Below are 19,178 nucleotides of genomic sequence, written 5' to 3' on the forward strand. Positions count from 1 at the left end.
ACCACATCATTACACAACGAATGGATCCATTCATACTTTCATGTTGTTGACGCCAAATTCCGAGCTTACCATCTGAATGTGACAGCAGAAACCGAGACTCGTCAGACCAGGCAACGTTTTTTTCAATCTTCTATTGTCCAATTTTGGTGAGCCTGTGTGAATTGTAGCCTCAGTTTCCTGTTCTTAGCTGACAGGAGTGGCACCCGGTGTGGTCTTCTGCTGCTGTAGCCCATCCGCCTCAAGGTTAAATGTGTTATGTGTTCAGAGATGCTCTTCTGCAGGCCTGGGTTGTAACGAGTGGTTATTTGAGTTACTGTTACCTTTCTATCAGCTGGAACCAGTCTGGCCATTCTCCTCTGACCTCTGACATTAACAAGGCATTTGCGCCCACAGAACTTTATTTTGAGCGTGAAAATTCCAGTAGATCAGCACTTTCTGAAATACTCAGGCCAGCTCATCTGGCACCAACAACCATGCCATGTTCAAAGTCACTTAAATCACCTTTCTTCCCCATTCCGATGCTCGGAATCTGCTCAGCTGCAGCAGATCGTCTTGACCATGTCTACATGCCTAAATGCATTGAGTTGCTGCCATGTGACTGGCTAGTTAGAAATTTGCGTTAACGAGTAGTTGGACAGGTGTACCTAATAAAGTGGCCGGTGAGTATGTATGCATGTATGTATGTTTGTGTGTGTGTGTGTGTGTGTGTGTGTGTGTGTGTGTGTGTGTGTGTGTGTGTGTATATATAAATACTAGTATATAATATCAAATACTAGTGTTTTTGAACCATAGTAGTGTATTGTACCGTATATACAACACAACCCTTTATTAATGAACTATAGTGAACAAAAAAAATACTATATTATACTTTAATTTTTACTACAGTAAACTGTGGTATATTGTAATGTGGTATGCCCTATATTTGTTTGAAACTACATTCAGAAAATATGTTTATTTTACTATAGTTATCATTTTACCAAAGCAATATAATTACCACAAGAGATCAAATCAAGTATTTTACCATAGTATGGTTCAAAAACACAGTTGTACTTACAATAACAGATATACTATACTATACTATACTATACTATACTATACTATACTATACTATTTCTTCATATACCACGGCGAATGAAGCTCTGCACAAGACTTTTGGCCAGCGGAGAAATTAAAATGGTCGTGCCCAACTGAGTCTGGTTCTCTCAAGGTTTTTTTTCTTCACTCCCATCAGGTGAAGTTTTTTTTCCCTCTCCGCTGTCGCCACTGCCTCGCATGGTTCAGGATTGGTAGAGCTACGCATCGATGAATTGGCTCTTCAGTGTTTGAACTCTCAGTAATGATTAAATCACACTGAACTGAGCTAAACTGAACTGAACTGAACTTAAACACTAAAACCTGAACCACACTATTCCAGTTACTATGACCATTTATGTGAAGCTGCTTTGACACAATCTACATTGTAAAAGCGCTATACAAATAAAGCATAATTGAATTGAATTGAATATAGGTTCAAGGCTCTGTTAATTTACTTGTAATAAATGTCAAGATACGCTCTTGTAAAATTCAGTGTCTGACATTTGTTTTATTTCATGAATAAAATCAGTAAGTCACATTTTTGATGGCAAAATGATAGGCATTTTAAACATCATCAAGGCAGAAACATTAAGAGATGCTTTCCATTAACTTACACAAAAGAAAAAATAAATAAATAAAGAGCTATAGTACTCAGCTATAAAAGTCTTTGGGATTCATAAAAGTTTGTAAAGCTAGAAGGAAAAGAGAGGCAGAGACGTTGAAAGTGAAACCTCTGATACAAAAGAAAAACCACATCACTTTGTCCTTTCAGCACAAGCAGCCCAAAACTCAACAGTGCAAAGATTACCTCAGAAAACAGAGACGTTTGCTATGCTATAACATACAGACAGCCTGACAGAAACATTTCTCAAAAGCTCTACTCATCATCTACAGTATGAATTCAACTGTCTATATACTGAATAAAAAATTAACGATATAAAAAATCAATAAACATAAATACAGTTCTCCCTGACCATTGCCCTTGAAGAGAAAAATGCAACAGCTGAACATCATTTGTAACTCATACTGTAAGTGCAGAGAGATTTAGACTTAAAAACAAACAGCAATGATGATATGCAATAGATTAGATTATAAAACAAATCTTGCATACGGAACAAATAACCTCTGAGCTCATCCCGTCTTAATCTGCAGGCTCGCTGATAAGAAATATGCCAACATTCACTGTGGCTTGGTTAAATTTCTAAACTTTTGGTTAATATTGCAGACGTACAATAGAAAATTTACAAGACAAGTGTTTAGTCACTGTAATCAGTACTATTGTGACATTTCTTTAAACTATTTTAAAAATGTTTTCCAGTGCTGTTTAACAGTGAACTTCTTTTTAAACCTAACCCTTTTGATAACTAATTTCTTTTGTCTTTGTCATGATGACAGTACATACTATTTTACTAGGTATTTTGCAAAACACCAGCTTAAAGATCAATTTAATGGCTTGACTAAGTTAAACAGGTTAACAAGGTCAGTTAAGGTTTAAAGGCGAGCACCTGGTGGCCCGGTTTATCCCACGGAACCTGGCCGGGCTCAACCTGAAAGAGCGACACGAGACCATCCTCCTGCAGGCCCACCACCTGCAGGGGGAACCGTACGGGGCCAGTAAATTGTGAAATGTTTGGTGGTCAAAGGTTAGAACCACAAAAACCCAATCGTCGGGCACAAAAACTGGCTCTTGGGACATGGAATGCTGCGTTACTGGGCAGGAAAGAGTCTAAGCTTGTGCAGGAGGTGGAACAGTACTGAGTAGAGATAGTTAGGCTCACCTCCACGCATAGGTAGGCCTCTGGAACTTCTTCTACTCTGGAATTGCCCGTGGTCAGAGGCAGTGAGGTGGTGTGGGCTTGCTTCTAGCTCCCCAACTTAGCTGCCATGTTGGAGTTTTTCCCCGCTGAACGAGAGGGTCACCTCTCTGCACCTTCAGGTCAGGGGAAGGTCTCTCACGGTGGTTTGTGCCTACGGACCGAACAAAGGCAAGTACCTGGCCTTCATGGAGGCCTTGGGAGAGGTGCTTTAAGGTGCTCAGACTAAGTACTCCGTTGTTCTACTGGGGGTCTTCAACGCCCACGTGGGTAATGACAGTGATAGCTGGAGAGGCGTGATTGGAAGGAACAGTCTCCCTGATCTGAATAAGAGTGGTGTTCGGTTATTGGACTTCTGTGCTAATCACAGTTTGTCCATAACAAACACGATGTTCGAGCATAAGGGTGTCCATCAGTGCACATGGCACCTGGACACCCTACGACGGAGGTCAATGATCGACTTTTAGGTTCTATCGTCTGATCTCTATTCATATGTCTTGGACACCTGGGTAAAGAGAGGGATAGAAGCTGTTAACTGATCACCACCTGGTGGTGAGTTGGATCCATTGGCAGGGGGTAAAACTGGACAGACCTGGCAGGCCCAAACGTATTGTGAGGGTCCAAGAGGAATGTCTGGCTGAATCTCAAGTCAGACGGATTTTCAATCCTCACCTCCAGAAGAGTTTTTACCAGATCCCAAGGGAGGCTGGAGACATTGAGACTGAGTGGTCCATGTTCTCCGACTCTATTGCTGACGCGGCTGTGAGGTGCTGTAAGGTCTGTGAGGCCTGTCGAGGCGGCAATCCACTAACCAAGCTGTGGACACCAGAAGTAAGGGACAACATCAAGCTAAAGAAGGAGTTCTACAGGGCTTGAATGGCTTGTAGGACTCCCAAGGCAGCTGATGGGCACCGACAGGCCAAGCGTGCTGCAGCCCGGGTGGTTGTGGAAGCAAAAACTCTGGCCTGGAAAGAGTTCGGGGGGACCGTGGGGGAAGATTACAGGTCAGCTCCAAAGAGATTCTGGTAAACCATCTGGCACCTCAGAAGGGAAAAGCACTTCCACTGACACTGTTACAGAGGAACTGGGGAGCTGTTGACCTCGACTGGGGATGTTGTCAGACAGTGGAAGGAAAACTTTGAGGATCTCCTTAACCCCACTGACACGTCTTTCATTAAAGAAGCAGAGACTGGGGATGCAGGGGTGGACTCACCCATCACCCAAGCTAAGGTCGAGAGATTGACAGGTGGATTGGTACAGTGGCAGCAGTAATGGGTCGATATAATGGTCCGTTGTGGTAAAGAAGGAGCTGAGCTGAAAGGCAAAGCTCTCGATTTACAGATCAATCTACATTCCTACTCTCACTTCTGGACATAAGTTTTGGGTCATGACCGCAAGGGCAAGATCTCGGATACAAGTGGCGGAAAAAAGTTTCCTATGAAGGGTGGCAGGGCGTACCCTTATAAATAGGGTGATCAGCTCTTTCACCTGAGAGGAGCTTAGAGTAGAGCCGCAGCCAAGGGGGCTCGGGCATTTGTTACAGATGTCTTCTGGATGAGTACCTGGGGAGGTGTTTCAGGCGTGTCCCACCGGGAGAAGGCTTCGGGGTAGACCCAGGACACACTGCAGGGACTATGACTCTTGGCTGACCGAGGAATGCCTCGGAATCCCCCAGGAGGAGCTGGAGGAAGTGTCTGGGTAGAGGGAAGTCTGAGGTTCTCTCCTAAGACTGCTCCCTTGTGACCCGGCCCCGAATAAGCAAATAAAAATGAATGAAAGTTAAGTAATTAGGCAAGTCATTGAACAGTGGTGTGTTCTGTAGCAGAAAATATATATATTTTTAATAATACTGATCTACAACAACTGTTAAACATTTCCTCCCTCAGTTAAACATCACTTTGAAAATATTAAAAAAATAATTTAAATTTCAGTAATAATTTTGTCTTTTGCTGTAGAATGCTTCCATATAAATGCTTATCATCAGACTCTGTTTAACATTTGGGTCTTTTATTATGTTATTGTTGAATTGATCATATATTCACTGATATAGCAGGTATTTATGTAGCTTCTTAGCTCAATATAATTTCAAAATATTTTTGAAGAGTACACATAAGTGTTTTGTTTTTGAGCTCTCAGGTGCAGGTGTAGATGTTGATGTTTTCAAGGTATACATTTGGTGCAGGTGTTGATTTTGGTGTTTTTGGTATTGGTGTTTTAGTGCAGGTGTTGTTGTTGTTGTTGTTGGTGTTTTTAAGATGTTCAGCCGGTATTGGTGTTTTTGATGTGTTTAGTTGGTGCAGGTGTTGATGTTGAGATGTTCAGTTGGTGCAGGTGTTATAGTTGGTGTTTAAGATGTTCAGTTGGTGCAGGTGTAGATGTAAGTGCAGGTGTTATTGTTGATGTTAAGATGTTCAGTTGGTGCAGGTGTAGATGTAAGTGCAGGTGTTTTGTTGGTGTTTCCAGATGTTCAGTTGGTGCAGGTGTAGATGTAAGTGCAGGTGATATTGTTGTTGATTTGACCTGTTCAGTTGGTGCAGGTGTAGATGTAAGTGCAGGTGTTGTTGTTGGTGTTTAAGATGTTCAGTTGGTGCAGGTGTAGATGTAAGTGCAGGTGTTATTGTTGATGTTAAGATGTTCAGTTGGTGCAGCTGTAGATGTAAGTGCAGGTGTTGTTGTTGGTGTTTTCAGATGTTCAGTTGGTGCAGGTGTAGATGTAAGTGCAGGTGTTATTGTTGATGTTAAGATGTTCAGTTGGTGCAGCTGTAGATGTAAGTGCAGGTGTTGTTGTTGGTGTTTTCAGATGTTCAGTTGGTGCAGGTGTAGATGTAAGTGCAGGTGTTATTGTTGGTGTTTTCAGATGTTCAGTTGGTGCAGGTGTAGATGTAAGTGCATGTGGTGTTGTTGGTGATTTGAGTAGTTTAGTTGGTGCAGGTGTAGATGTAAGTGCAGGTGATATTGTTGTTGATTTGACCTGTTCAGTTGGTGCAGGTGTAGATGTAAGTGCAGGTGTTGTTGTTAGTGTTTTAGGAAGTTCAGTGGGTGCAGCTGTAGATGTAAGTGCAGGTGTTATTGTTGATGTTAAGATGTTCAGTTGGTGCAGGTGTAGATGTAAGTGCAGGTGTTATTGTTGTAGATTTGACCTGTTCAGTTGGTGCAGCTGTAGATGTAAGTGCAGGTGTTATTGTTGGTGTTTCTAGATGTTCAGTTTGTGCAGGTGTAGATGTAAATGCACGTGGTGTTGTTGGTGATTTGAGTAGTTCAGTTGCTGCAGGTGTAGATGTAAGTGCAGGTGTTGTTGTTGGTGTTTTAGGAAGTTCAGTTGGTGCAGGTGTAGATGTAAGTGCAGGTGTTATTGTTGATGTTAAGATGTTCAGTTGGTGCAGGTGTAGATGTAAGTGCAGGTGTTTTGTTGGTGTTTCCAGATGTTCAGTTGGTGCAGGTGTAGATGTAAGTGCAGGTGATATTGTTGTTGATTTGACCTGTTCAGTTGGTGCAGGTGTAGATGTAAGTGCAGGTGTTGTTGTTGGTGTTTAAGATGTTCAGTTGGTGCAGGTGTAGATGTAAGTGCAGGTGTTATTGTTGATGTTAAGATGTTCAGTTGGTGCAGCTGTAGATGTAAGTGCAGGTGTTGTTGTTGGTGTTTTCAGATGTTCAGTTGGTGCAGGTGTAGATGTAAGTGCAGGTGTTATTGTTGATGTTAAGATGTTCAGTTGGTGCAGCTGTAGATGTAAGTGCAGGTGTTGTTGTTGGTGTTTTCAGATGTTCAGTTGGTGCAGGTGTAGATGTAAGTGCAGGTGTTATTGTTGGTGTTTTCAGATGTTCAGTTGGTGCAGGTGTAGATGTAAGTGCATGTGGTGTTGTTGGTGATTTGAGTAGTTTAGTTGGTGCAGGTGTAGATGTAAGTGCAGGTGATATTGTTGTTGATTTGACCTGTTCAGTTGGTGCAGGTGTAGATGTAAGTGCAGGTGTTGTTGTTAGTGTTTTAGGAAGTTCAGTGGGTGCAGCTGTAGATGTAAGTGCAGGTGTTATTGTTGATGTTAAGATGTTCAGTTGGTGCAGGTGTAGATGTAAGTGCAGGTGTTATTGTTGTAGATTTGACCTGTTCAGTTGGTGCAGCTGTAGATGTAAGTGCAGGTGTTATTGTTGGTGTTTCTAGATGTTCAGTTTGTGCAGGTGTAGATGTAAATGCACGTGGTGTTGTTGGTGATTTGAGTAGTTCAGTTGCTGCAGGTGTAGATGTAAGTGCAGGTGTTGTTGTTGGTGTTTTAGGAAGTTCAGTTGGTGCAGCTGTAGATGTAAGTGCAGGTGTTATTTTTGGTGTTTTAAGGAGTTCAGTGGGTGCAGGTGTAGATGTAAGTGCAGGTGTTATTGTTGTTGATTTGAGCTGTTCAGTTGGTGCAGGTGTTGATGTTCTTGCCGTCGACTGCATCGTCCACTAGAGACAGGTGGTAGTCTGTGGCCAAAGTGAAATGAGAAATGCATCCCACCAAACCTCGCATGTACTGCCTGTTAGTGTGGAGCGCGATCTCCTTCATCCCACCTGGAGAAACAGAGTCAAGCTTTGCCATCTAAATTCAAAACCATAAGCAGATCTAAAAAAAAAAAAAAACTAAACATATAATACACTCCTAGAAGAAAACTGTACAATGTTGTACCAAAGAAGGTACAAACCCTTGTCACTGGGGCAGTACCTTTTTATGAAACAGAATTGTACGTTAAGAAACAAATCTGTACCATTGCAGTTTGTACCTTTAAGAACATGATTTGTACCACGGGAAACCAAAATGTACCCTTGGTTTTTAAAACCTTCAGATACAATATTGTACCTTCATCAAAGGTAGACGGTAGAGGTAGTTGTGCACGCGAAGAGAAGAGTGAGGGAAAGGTGCGCGCGAACTGAGGAGCGGGGAGAAGATGGTTGGGTGCCCTGGGGGAGGGCAGGGGCAGGTGGAATTTTGGGAGATTTCTGGGAGACAGAACTATAGGAGATGGGTGGGAGATGTGTCTGGAATACGGGACACTCCCAGGAAAAAATGGAGTGCTGGCAGGTATGTCCATGAAGGTACCACTACAGTGACAAAACACTTTGTACCTTAACAGTGTCAAATGAGTTCCTTCAAGAATTTATCAATTTAAAAAATATTTAAAGGCATTTTGCTATATTCAAAATGCGTCTATTTATTTTCAGTAAATATAACACATCAAATTCATTTTAAACAATTTTTTAAAAAAGTTTTTGTGTAAATGCAGCTTTTCCATTTACAATAAAGAATTAAAAACGCTTTAACATCAATCAAAAGATCTATTTTTTGCTGAACATTTCACAACACTTCACAAAAACACATTCTCCCATGTACAGTGTTAAACATTATTTTCTCCAATTTTCACACAATACCTTTTTAATCACTTAAAGTCAATTTAATTGATTAAAATAGAACTACAGTTATGCAAAAGTATTGTAATGAGATTTGTATAATGTTTGATTAGTTTAACAATAGTAAAAATGTCTGCATGAACACTTTGCATATGCAGGACTATTGCCAGCTCACATGTGTAGTGGAAAGCAAACGCCGAAAGGTGCAGATATCAATAATGAAACTGCATTTAACAGAAAAGGCTCGCCAAATGTTTATTAAAAATGCCTTAAAAGTTTAGTAACAATACCTATAGATATGTTTTACTAATTGTTTTGTTTTATAGAACTTAATTAAAGTTTATGAGTTTTTTAAACATATGCTTTTAAATGATGATTCATGTTTTAATATGGAAATTATTAATAAAATCACTTTGCCTTTACAGTAATATTAATTATCATAGATATTGTAATAAAGAAGGAGTTGTCCAACACTTCTGCACCTTTTTTATGAGAACAATTGTGTACCTTCATTTCAGTTGTACCATATAAGGTACAAAGATACAGTATCATAAGAGGTCTTTTCTGTACCATATAAGGTACAACTTTTACAACGGTACAAAACTGTTCCTTAAGGAACATTATTTGTACCACTGTTTCCCTTTTTTTCTGAAAGTGTACTGTGCAAAAGGTCTCTTATGGGTGACGGTCCATTACAGCCATATAAGAAAACAACATGACAAAAGTCTAAATTATGACAAAAAGTCTAAATTAGTAAGTCATAACTATGAGAATAATAGTGCAAATTATGACTTTAAATAAAAAATATAAAGTTGAAATTCTGATTAAAAGTTGAAATGAAGACTTACGAAATCAAAATGATGATTTAAAAGTCAAAAAGAATAAAATAAAAAAATTATAATTTTTGGTCCAGTAAGTTAAAAATGTTATAAGTTTTTTCTTATATGGTGAAAACAGGCTTTTTTATTTATTTTATTTATTTTTTATTTATCAAGGCTGTATTTAACCAAATATATAGTAAAAAGAATATCACTGTGAAAAAGTAAAACAATATAATAGAACTGGTTTCTATTTGAAAATAGTTTTAAATGAAATGTATTACTGTGATGCAAGGCTGACTATTTTTATTCCAGTCTTCAGAGTCAGACGAGCATTCAGAAATCAATCTAAAATGAATTAGAAAATGTAAAGCTAAAGGATCAGTTCTTATTATTAAATAAAAACAGTTTAGAAACATATTTATAGAATTCTTTATAAGAAATTGTGAAAGAAAAGCATTTTATTTAAACCCCTTTTTTCCACAATACAGAAGTCTTTACTGTCATTGTTAAATTCAATGCATCTTTGCTGGATAATAATATATAGAAATAAAAGGAGTTTTGAATGGCATGTGCTCATTCCTAATTTGCTCATTGCAATGTCATAATTATTGATTATTAACACCATAACTATGTTGATTCTTACCAATGTATAGGTCACCGTTGATGTTCAGCTGTCTCATTTTACCAGGAGAACGGCCGGTTTGAGCTCCGTAGTCATCGACAGTGAGTTTACCAGACTGTCCATCCCTTAAAACAGAAGGCTTGGATAAATTCAGAAGTCTACAGTCTGTTTACATGCAGCAGATTTCATCAAATGCATCTACATGTGGGAGTCTATATGAAAGTACATGCTGAAAAAAAATGAGTCTGACCTCACAGCCTTCACTCTGTGCCATTTGCCATCACTAAATGTACCATTGATGACCACAGTAGCAGCTCCACTACCCAGATTATAACTGCAGAGAGAACAGAAGACATGCAGCATTTGCAAAAATGCATAAAAGTATCCTGACTTTACCCTCAAGTTATATGTGTGTGCTTGAAACTTTGGCTAAACTATTTATTTTTTTCTCGATGTGTCAGGGTCACGCTTGATTTTGGTTTGCCTGCAATAAGTCAGAAATCAACATTTTGAAAAAAGACAAGTTTGATGCTAAAAGTCTTCTCAATAATCAAGGATTGTTTCCTGAATCATCCAAGGAGAAACACAACCGTTCCCGTTTTTAGCTAAATAGTAGTGTTTAGTGTGCGCGCATGTTTTTTTTTGTGTGTAGACAAGAGCTGTTGTTTACCTGAAAATAAGCGATCCGTCTTGAAGACCCAAAGACAGGTAATCACTGTTGGCTCTCATCGGACTCTCTCCACGCCATAATAAAAGTCCATCTTTGGACGTGCTTTTAAAACGCATAAACAAGTTTGTTCTGGAACCCGAAATCCTGCAGAAACGTTCACCATTAGTATTTATAAATGTTCGTATGAAGTACTGACTACAAAAAAAAAAAAAGGTTATGGAACTAAAAACTGATGATTTTTAAAAACACCTACTGTGGCAAAGTTGTTAATCAATGTTTAGTGTTTATATACAGTTGAAGTTAGAATTATTAGCCCCCCTTTGATTTTTATGATTTTTCTTTTTTTAAATATTTCCCAAATGCTGTTTAACAGAGCAAGGAACTTTTCACAGTATGTCTGATAATATTTTTTTCTTCTGGAAAAAGTCTTACTTGTTTTATTTTTGGATATAATAAAAGTTTAATTAAATATTATATAATAATATTATTAGCCTATTTAAGCAATTTTTTTTTTGATAGTCAACAGAACAAATCATCATTATACAATAACTTTCCTAATTACCCTAACCTGCCTAGTTAACCTAATTAACCTGGTTAAGTCTTTAAATGTCCCTTTAAGCTGTACAGAAGTGTCTTAAAAAATATCTAGTCAAATATTATTTACTGTCATCATAGCAAAAACACTTAGGAACTAATTATGATAAATAGTTGTATCCTCTAATAGGTCTGATCTTATTTATTGATCTTATTTTTAATTATAACAATATTGTGTAACAATAATTGTGGTCAAGATGAAATTTCTCATAATGGTGCCCGGGATTATGCAGTTATTTGTAATAAAATAGTTAATAAATTATTAAATACAATAAAAACAATATATAAAGAGTTTTTGTTTTATTATTCACTTTTTTACTTTATTATTTCATTTAATAATTTACAAATTTGTTTCTAAACTGAAAAAAGATGTTCTAATGCTAAACTGGATTGAATTTAAAATCTTATAATTATACAATTTAAAGTATTTTTAAACATTAAATAAAAATTCTTAATATAGGGTCTTTAACTATAAAGCATTGTAAATATATACAAACATGCATACATACATATATATGGATTGTCACCTATCCAAGTTTTAGGAACAACAAATAATAACTTGACTTCTAGTTGATCATTTGGTATTAGAAGTGGCTTATATGAAAGTTAAAGGCCTCTAGATTACACTCATTTTACCACAATAAAACATGATCATGCCTTGATTTTTCATGATTTCATTAGGACAGAAAGGTCTGACTTTGCTTAGACAAAAGTCTTGTCACTTAACAGAAATAATGTCCAGTATAGAATATAAAGTCCTGCTGCAGAGGAGACAGAATGAATATTGTGTCTGACTCCATCATGAGCTTGGAGGACTGCATCCATACATCTCTGACAATGACTCAAATCACTGATTAATAAAGTCATCTGGAATGGCAAGGAAAGCGTTCTTGCAGGACTCCAAGAGTTCATTAAGAGTCTTTGGATTCATCTTCAATGCCTCCTCCTCTCCTTACCCCAGACAAGCTCAATAATGTTCGTTTCTGGTGACTAGGCTGGCCAATCCTGGAGCACCTTGACCTTTTTTGCTTTCAGGAACCTTGATGTGGAGGCTGAAGTATGAGAAGGAGCGCTATCCTGCTGGAGAATTTGCCCTCTCCGGTGGTGTGTAATGTAATGGGCAGCACAAATGTCTGGAAAACCTCAGGCTGTTGATGTTGCCATCCAGTCTGCAGATCTCTCACACACCCCCATACTGAATGTAACCCCAAACCATGATTTTTCCTTTACCAAACTTGACTAATTTCTTTCAGAATCTTGAGTCCAGGCAGGTTCCAGTAAGTCTTCTGCAGTATTTATGATGATTGGGATGCAGCTCAACAGATGATTCAGCAGAACATTCTACCTTCTGCTATTTCTACCAATGATCAACTAGAAAAGTCAGGTTTGTTTCTCTTACAGACATATATATATATATATATATATATATATATATATATATATATATATATATATATATATATATATATATACATATATATATATATATATATATATATATACATATATATATATATATATATATATATATACATATATATATATATATATATATATATACATATATATATATATATATATATATATATATATATATATATATATATATATATATATATATATATATATATGGACTATATATATATATATATATATATATATATATATATATATATATATACACATATATATATATATATATATATATATATATATATATATATATATATATATACATATATACATATATATATATATATATATATATATATATATATATATATAAAGTCCATATATATATATATATATATATATATATATATATATATATATATATATATATATATATATATATATATATATATATAAATTGTAAAGCATATCCTAGTGAAAAATTTAAAATTAGTACAGTATTTTTGACTTTATATATTACAGTCTTTACAACAGTTTGTTAATGAATGCTGCAGCATACTGTAGTATTATCTATAGAGAATTAATAAACTAAAGTTTTTGTAACATACTTCAATTTTTACTAAAGTAAACTGTATTGTTGTATAACTTATACAGTTGTAGTAAACATATTACAGTTTTGGGTAATTTGTTTATATTAATAGAGCTGTAATTCATGTACTTCACTATAGTGTTCAAAAACACAACAGTAATGGTCCCTTTTGACATTTCCGGGTTTCTCTGTAGTGGAAGTCGTCATAGCTGGGTAAACTTGTGTAATGGGAGAGTACAACAAATCATTTTTTACAATCCCCTATGCTTAATAATAAAAGAAAAACTCCAAGATGGTGTTATCAAGATTTTCAGAAAAAGGAAAAAAATAGTGTGGGACTGATAACGGCAGACAGAAGAGAGAATAATGTCAAATTTACTCTAAGCCCCATAGACGCGGCATTGGAAACATCTCACATAAGCTGTAATTTGTTTTTTGTAATTTGATGCAAAGATGATTGAATACGTTCATATGTGCATTATAATGATTATGCATGATTTTTTAATCTAAATATTAAAAACTTAAGGATTTATGATGACTGTTAAACACGTCATAACAGGTTTGTGAAAAGGGCCCATTAGTATAAATTACTACAGTATTTTTTCGTGTGGGTAAAAGCAAAAGTCCAGTACCTCTTGAGGATATCTCTGTTGTCATATGTCAGATAGCTGCGTCCGGTGAACTGAGGGATCTCAATGGATTCAGTTACCGCTAATATGGCAGAAGGTAAACAGTGCTTTAACCTCCATTAGATGGCAGCACACATCATCATAAACATAATATATACTGTATATATAAAAAAAAGTTGCTCTAAAAAACAAACAAACAAAAAAAAAAAACATTCAGCCTCCAGCACTTACTGTTTAAGCAATAATTCCCACATTCTGCACAGCGAGAGCACAAAACAAAATAAAATAAGCTTAGGAAAGGTTTGGTAGTGTTATGGAATAAGTCTGCAAAGAATATCAGAGCAACATCTCAGACTAAAAGCACTTACAAAATACTGTTTGCTTACTACTGAGGGAGCGTGTCTTACTTCTGGAGATCTGCAGAGTTCAGTATCAAACGCACATAGGCTACTAAAGACATGCAAAACAGTATACAATGACAGAGCTAACAAGTGTGTATGAATTATGGGAATTCGAGATTAGCATTGCTTTATTAAGTTTGTGTACACAGTAATGAAATAATAAAAAATAGTTTGCAGTTTGCAGACCAGGCTGGATTTTAACTGCTTATATTTGTTTTAAATATTTTATTTAGTTCTTAATTTTTGTTTTCCAGTGTTCATAATTAAATATTTCAGTTTTTGATTGAACATTTATGTAAAAAAAAAAAAAAAACACAACAACCTGAGAGCATCCATATTGTACATTTTCATAAAATAAAAGTCTCCCTAAAACAAACTACTTTTGCAGTGGAATACTAGAAGTACTGAACAGTAACTACTTTATTTCGTAAATGAATAAACGAAGAGTTCAGATGCAAAAACCTCTAAATCCATCAGACCTCTTTTTTTGTAAATGAGCATTTTCTATCAGGCTCCTCTGATTAGGTTGAGAAGTTTCATTTTATATGTAATGATAAGGTTATTAGCTGGTAAATAAAATAACTTTTTTTTTTTTTAAAAAAGTCACTTCAGACTATTGTTTGGTTTTTAACAAGGTAAATTTTCTTTTGCATTCAAACCAGCTAAATCCACTTGTAATTTTTTTGAAAAAAAAAAAAAAAAAACTCTAAATCCACCTATTGAGACAAGATAGTGTGATTAGTTGAAAATCACTAAAGATGGAATTAGAAATTATTTTAAGTTGGCGGTTCATTCCGCTGTGGTAAACCAGGGACAAAGCAGAAGGAAAATGAATGAATGGAATCTGTAAAATAAGTGCATTAATCAATAACATTAAAGCTGACAATAATTAAATCTTAACAATCTGTTGTCATTTCTGATGTTTGAAATTTAGGGCTCTATTTTGACGGTCCATGCGCAAAACGGAAAGCGCAGGCCGCAAACGCATTCAGGGCGTGTCAGATTCCATATTTGCTAATTTAAGGACGGGAAAATCCGCTTTGCGCCGTGGCGCTTGGTCTATAAGGGTTGAGTTTATTTTCTTAATGAGTTATAGGTGTGTTTTGAAAACAAACCAATCAGAGTCTCATCTCCCATTTCCTTTAAGAGCCAGCTGCGTCGCGCCAAGAGCGCATTCTCTATTTACAGGACGCAAAGTAAGTGTAAGTGGAAAAACTGAGCATTTCACAAGCAAACAGTTCACAGTTTTTTAACAGAAAACAGTTAAACAGAGGATCTACTGTGCAAGAATGAGAGATAATTGAACTACTTTCACATTCGCTCTCGGATAGGGACACCTTTGTGCACAGACATCCATAAGGCTATAAATAATTAATTTCGTTTGTTAAGCAAATATTTGTTTTAAAACTATTTCTAAATTCAGTTCTAATTTCCAGCAAACAAATAAATGAACAATAATAACGAAGTGTGGTCAAAAACCTGAGTTATATCCTAAAACACATGCTGTGCCCCATATGGTCTAAAACCTGACAGGTGGGCAAATCTAAGCTTGTTTTAATAAAACAAATATAAATATGAATATAATAAATAATACTGCTAATAATAATAACATTATACAAAAGCAAATTGTAATGAATGAACTGAAAAAGCATAAAGGCATAAAAGCAGTGGTTTTTCATATTTATGTAGGCCAGAAAATAATGTTTTATAATATTTTAATCCTTTATATTTATATCCTATATATATTCTTATTATATCCTATATATATCCTTAATATTTGAATGTTTTCATATGTAAAGATATTTGCGTATTGCTCTACATTTTGTGTATATTAAGCAGTGTGTAAGCGAGGCGCAACTCTGCACCGGAGTTTAGACCAGGTTTGTTTCGGTCTAATGAAAAATCTATTATAGTTTCTCAAAATAGCAACGCGCCAGCGGTCCGCCTCAGAACGCCTTTCTTTTTAGACCAGAACGCCTATGGGCGCACATATGAGCACAAATGCATATGCTATTTAAACAACGTGGTACAAAACAGCAAAACACTTGCATCAAGCTAAAACTAGCAAATAACATTTGCACCGGGATTGTGATAGAAGTATGTAAACATTGTATCGTGTCACTTTTAAAATTCTTCTCCTGGTTTTTAAATCACTAAATGGCCTGGCTCCTTCCTACCTGTCAGACCTGTTGACTGAACATCAGCCTGGTCGGTCTCTTCGGTCATTTAACCTGAGACTATTATACATCAGTCGAGGCTGAAATGCAGGGGTGACCGGGCTTTAGCAGTAGCTGGTCCTGCCAAGTGGAATCCTCTGCCTCTCTGTATTAGGTCTATATCAACTCTGTCTGTTTTTAAATCTAGGTTGAAAACTTACCTTTTTGATTTGGCATTTTATCAGTGAGAATTCTTTGTTTTTAGCTATAACTATTAGTGAGAATTGTTTGTTTTAGCTATAATGTTATACTTGTTCTTTGTGATTTGTATTGTTCAGCACATTGGTCAACCTTTGGTTGTGTATAATAGTGCTATTTAAATTAAATTGACATTGACATTGTAAACTAAGCTTGTTAGATTTAAATAATGTAGTGTAAAACATTGTGAAACATCAATATCTGTGCATTGTCCATTTCTATAAAAAGTTTATCAGGCGTATAGGTATTATGAAGAACTGTAAATGATGAACCGTTTTATACGTTATATTTATCTTTTAAAAAATAGCTCACATTAGCAAATAAGGTAGGTCTACTGTGCAAAACAGTGATATCTCTCAGACAATTTTAGAAGTTGTCATTCATTAATTTTCACCATACTCAAGGTCTTTGCCTCTTTTTTATCTCTTGTTTATCCTCATAGCATTCATGTGGGATAAAAGAACGGCATCTTAACTTCACCTTTCGTGAAGCGCAGTTGCAATTTATTGTATAGTCAATCAGACTCATTCAAAGTAGCACAGCTGCGCAAAAAAACCTTATGAATGCAACTTACACTTACATACAGTGTGTTTTCTTTTTCTTATAATTTGAATGAGTTTTGAGGTAAGGGAGGTTTTCATTTGCCGTTCACTGAAAGTCAGACAGTCTCTTCTAATTCCTCAAACTCCATCTTTTAAAATCGAAATCAGAATAAAACATTCTCCTACATTGTTACTACATTAAAAACAAGTGATTAAATTCCCGTCTTCTGATTGGTTCTCTGAATATAGCGGCTTTTGCTGTCAAAGGCAGGTGGTGTTTAGAGGATATTGCAAGCAAACTATTGTTTCTGAATGTGCGGTCGCTGCAATTTAGATGATTTGAAGCAAAACTATTTGTTAAACGTACCTAAAGCATTCACTCAATGTCATTATCTCATTTTTGGTGGAAGTGATGTTTGGCGGCTTTTGCATCTGAACTCTTCAAAGATAAATATTGTAAATGTGATCAGGATTAGGGTTAAACTGCAGTATGCACAGCAGATCTCCAGTGCCTATTGTTTATGGGTGTATATGTGCGCATGTAATGTGCATATGCTTGGTTTTATATCTCAGTGGGGACTTAAACTTGACTACAAACAGACTAATGGAGACTTGTGTCAATGCAGGGATCTAAACTAAGGCCACAACATGTAAACATGCTTATAAATCACACAGAATGATGCATTTTGAAAATGTCAACGTTTCCTGTGAGGGTTGGGTTTTGGGGTAGGGTTGGGGTGGGGTACAAAACATACAGTCTGTACAGCAGGTGTGACCAACCCTGTTCCTGGAGATCGACCTCCCTGCAGGTTTCAGTTGCAACCCATATCAAACACACCTGCCTGTTATTATCAAGTGCTGTTCAGGTCCTAATTAATTGGTTCAGGTGTGTTTGATCAGGGCTGGAGCTGAACTTTGCAGGAAGGTCGATCTCCAGGAACAGGGTTGAGCACCACTGCTGTACAGTATAAACATCATTACATCTATGAGAGTCCCCACCAGGATATAAGAACACATGTGTTTGTATGTGTGTGTGAGTGTGTGAGTGTGTGTGTGTGTGTGAGTGAGTGTGTGTGTGTGTGTGTGTGTGTGTGTGTGTGTGTGTGTGTGTGTGTGTGTGTGTCTGTGTGTATTTTCTCACCCTTCTGACAGTGTTTTCCATCATACCCAAGAGCACAGTCGCAGTCGTATTCGTCCCACTTGGCCCTGCATGTTCCTCCATTCGCACACGGGTTGTCCACACACGGATGAGCCGCGTTCAGCACGTTCACACCAAAGGCCTGGCCTGGATTCAGCTCTATACCCCGATCATTTAGAGTGATCTGAGCCAGGAGGAAACGTTTAAGATTGAGCATACTGTTTCAAGATTAAAAATGTCATACAATGTTTTTGTTTGTTTGTTTGTTTTTTAAGAGATATGGAGTGATAGTAAGAAAGTGTCAGAGAGATGAAAAAAGTGTGTTTTCTAATGTGGTTTGTCAAGCCCACTCACCTGGTGAGGCACACTCAGAATTGATAAAGTTTTTAAAATTGATTGATGAAGTTATATTAGTGTCAAAAATAATATACAGTTGAAGTCAGAATCATTATCCCCCCTGAATTATTAGCCCTGTTTATTTTTTAACCAATTTCTGTTTAACAGAGAGAAGATTTTTTCCACACATTTCTAAACAAAATAGATTTAATAACTCATCTATAATAACTGATTTATTTTATCTTTGCCATGATGACAGTAAATAATATTTGACTAGATATTTTTCAAGACACTTCTATACAGCTTAAAGTGACATTTAAAGTCTAGGTTAATAATTAGGTTAACTAGGCAGGTTAGGGTAATTAGGTAAGTTATTGTATATGGATGGTTTGTTTTGTAAACGATTGAAAAAATATATAGCATAAAGGGGCTAATAATTTTGAGCTTAAAATGGTGTTTAAAAAATTAAAAACTGCTTTTATTCTAGCTTAAATAAAACAAATAAGACTTTCAGAAAATATATTATCAGACATATTGTGAAAATTCCCTTGCTCTGTTAAACACCATTTGGGAAATATAAAAAAAAAGAAAAAAAAATCAAAGAGGGGCGAATAATTCTGACATCAACTGTATATGCTCAAATAATATTTAGACTCTTCCCCATATCTAATCACTTTAGGAATTGAACTTTGTTGATATACAATGTGATTTATGTCTGATAATGAACCACTTTAATTAGAAAAATTA

The 19,178-nt window shown here is 36.2% G+C and overlaps 1 protein-coding gene across 6 annotated transcripts in view; it reads right to left on the minus strand.

Annotated features, from left to right (window-relative positions):
- Window positions 1-1,554: 1,554 nt before the first annotated feature.
- egflam (EGF-like, fibronectin type III and laminin G domains) overlaps window positions 1,555-19,178 on the minus strand; it is a 69,781-nt gene continuing 52,157 nt past the window's right edge. For 2 of the 6 annotated variants that reach the window (XM_087253113.2, XM_087253111.2), the window contains 7 exons: window positions 18,099-18,279; window positions 13,832-13,855; window positions 13,604-13,682; window positions 10,376-10,519; window positions 9,956-10,039; window positions 9,727-9,830; window positions 6,304-7,428 (listed from right to left, as the gene is read on the minus strand). In XM_087253113.2, coding sequence (XP_087109239.1) covers window positions 7,277-7,428; window positions 9,727-9,830; window positions 9,956-10,039; window positions 10,376-10,519; window positions 13,604-13,682; window positions 13,832-13,855; window positions 18,099-18,279 — 768 coding nt within the window. In that variant the 3' untranslated portion in view covers window positions 6,304-7,276. Of the gene's footprint in view, window positions 6,046-6,303; window positions 7,429-9,726; window positions 9,831-9,955; window positions 10,040-10,375; window positions 10,520-13,603; window positions 13,683-13,831; window positions 13,856-18,098; window positions 18,280-19,178 lie in introns of those variants that run through there. The other 4 variants (XM_087253114.2, XM_087253112.2, XR_015490714.1 and 1 more) reach the window with 3 other exon arrangements.

The sequence above is a fragment of the Danio rerio genome, chromosome 5 (assembly GCF_052040795.2).
Source record: "Danio rerio strain M-AB ecotype USA chromosome 5, GRCz13ab, whole genome shotgun sequence".
Classification (NCBI taxonomy): Eukaryota; Metazoa; Chordata; class Actinopteri; order Cypriniformes; family Danionidae; genus Danio; species Danio rerio.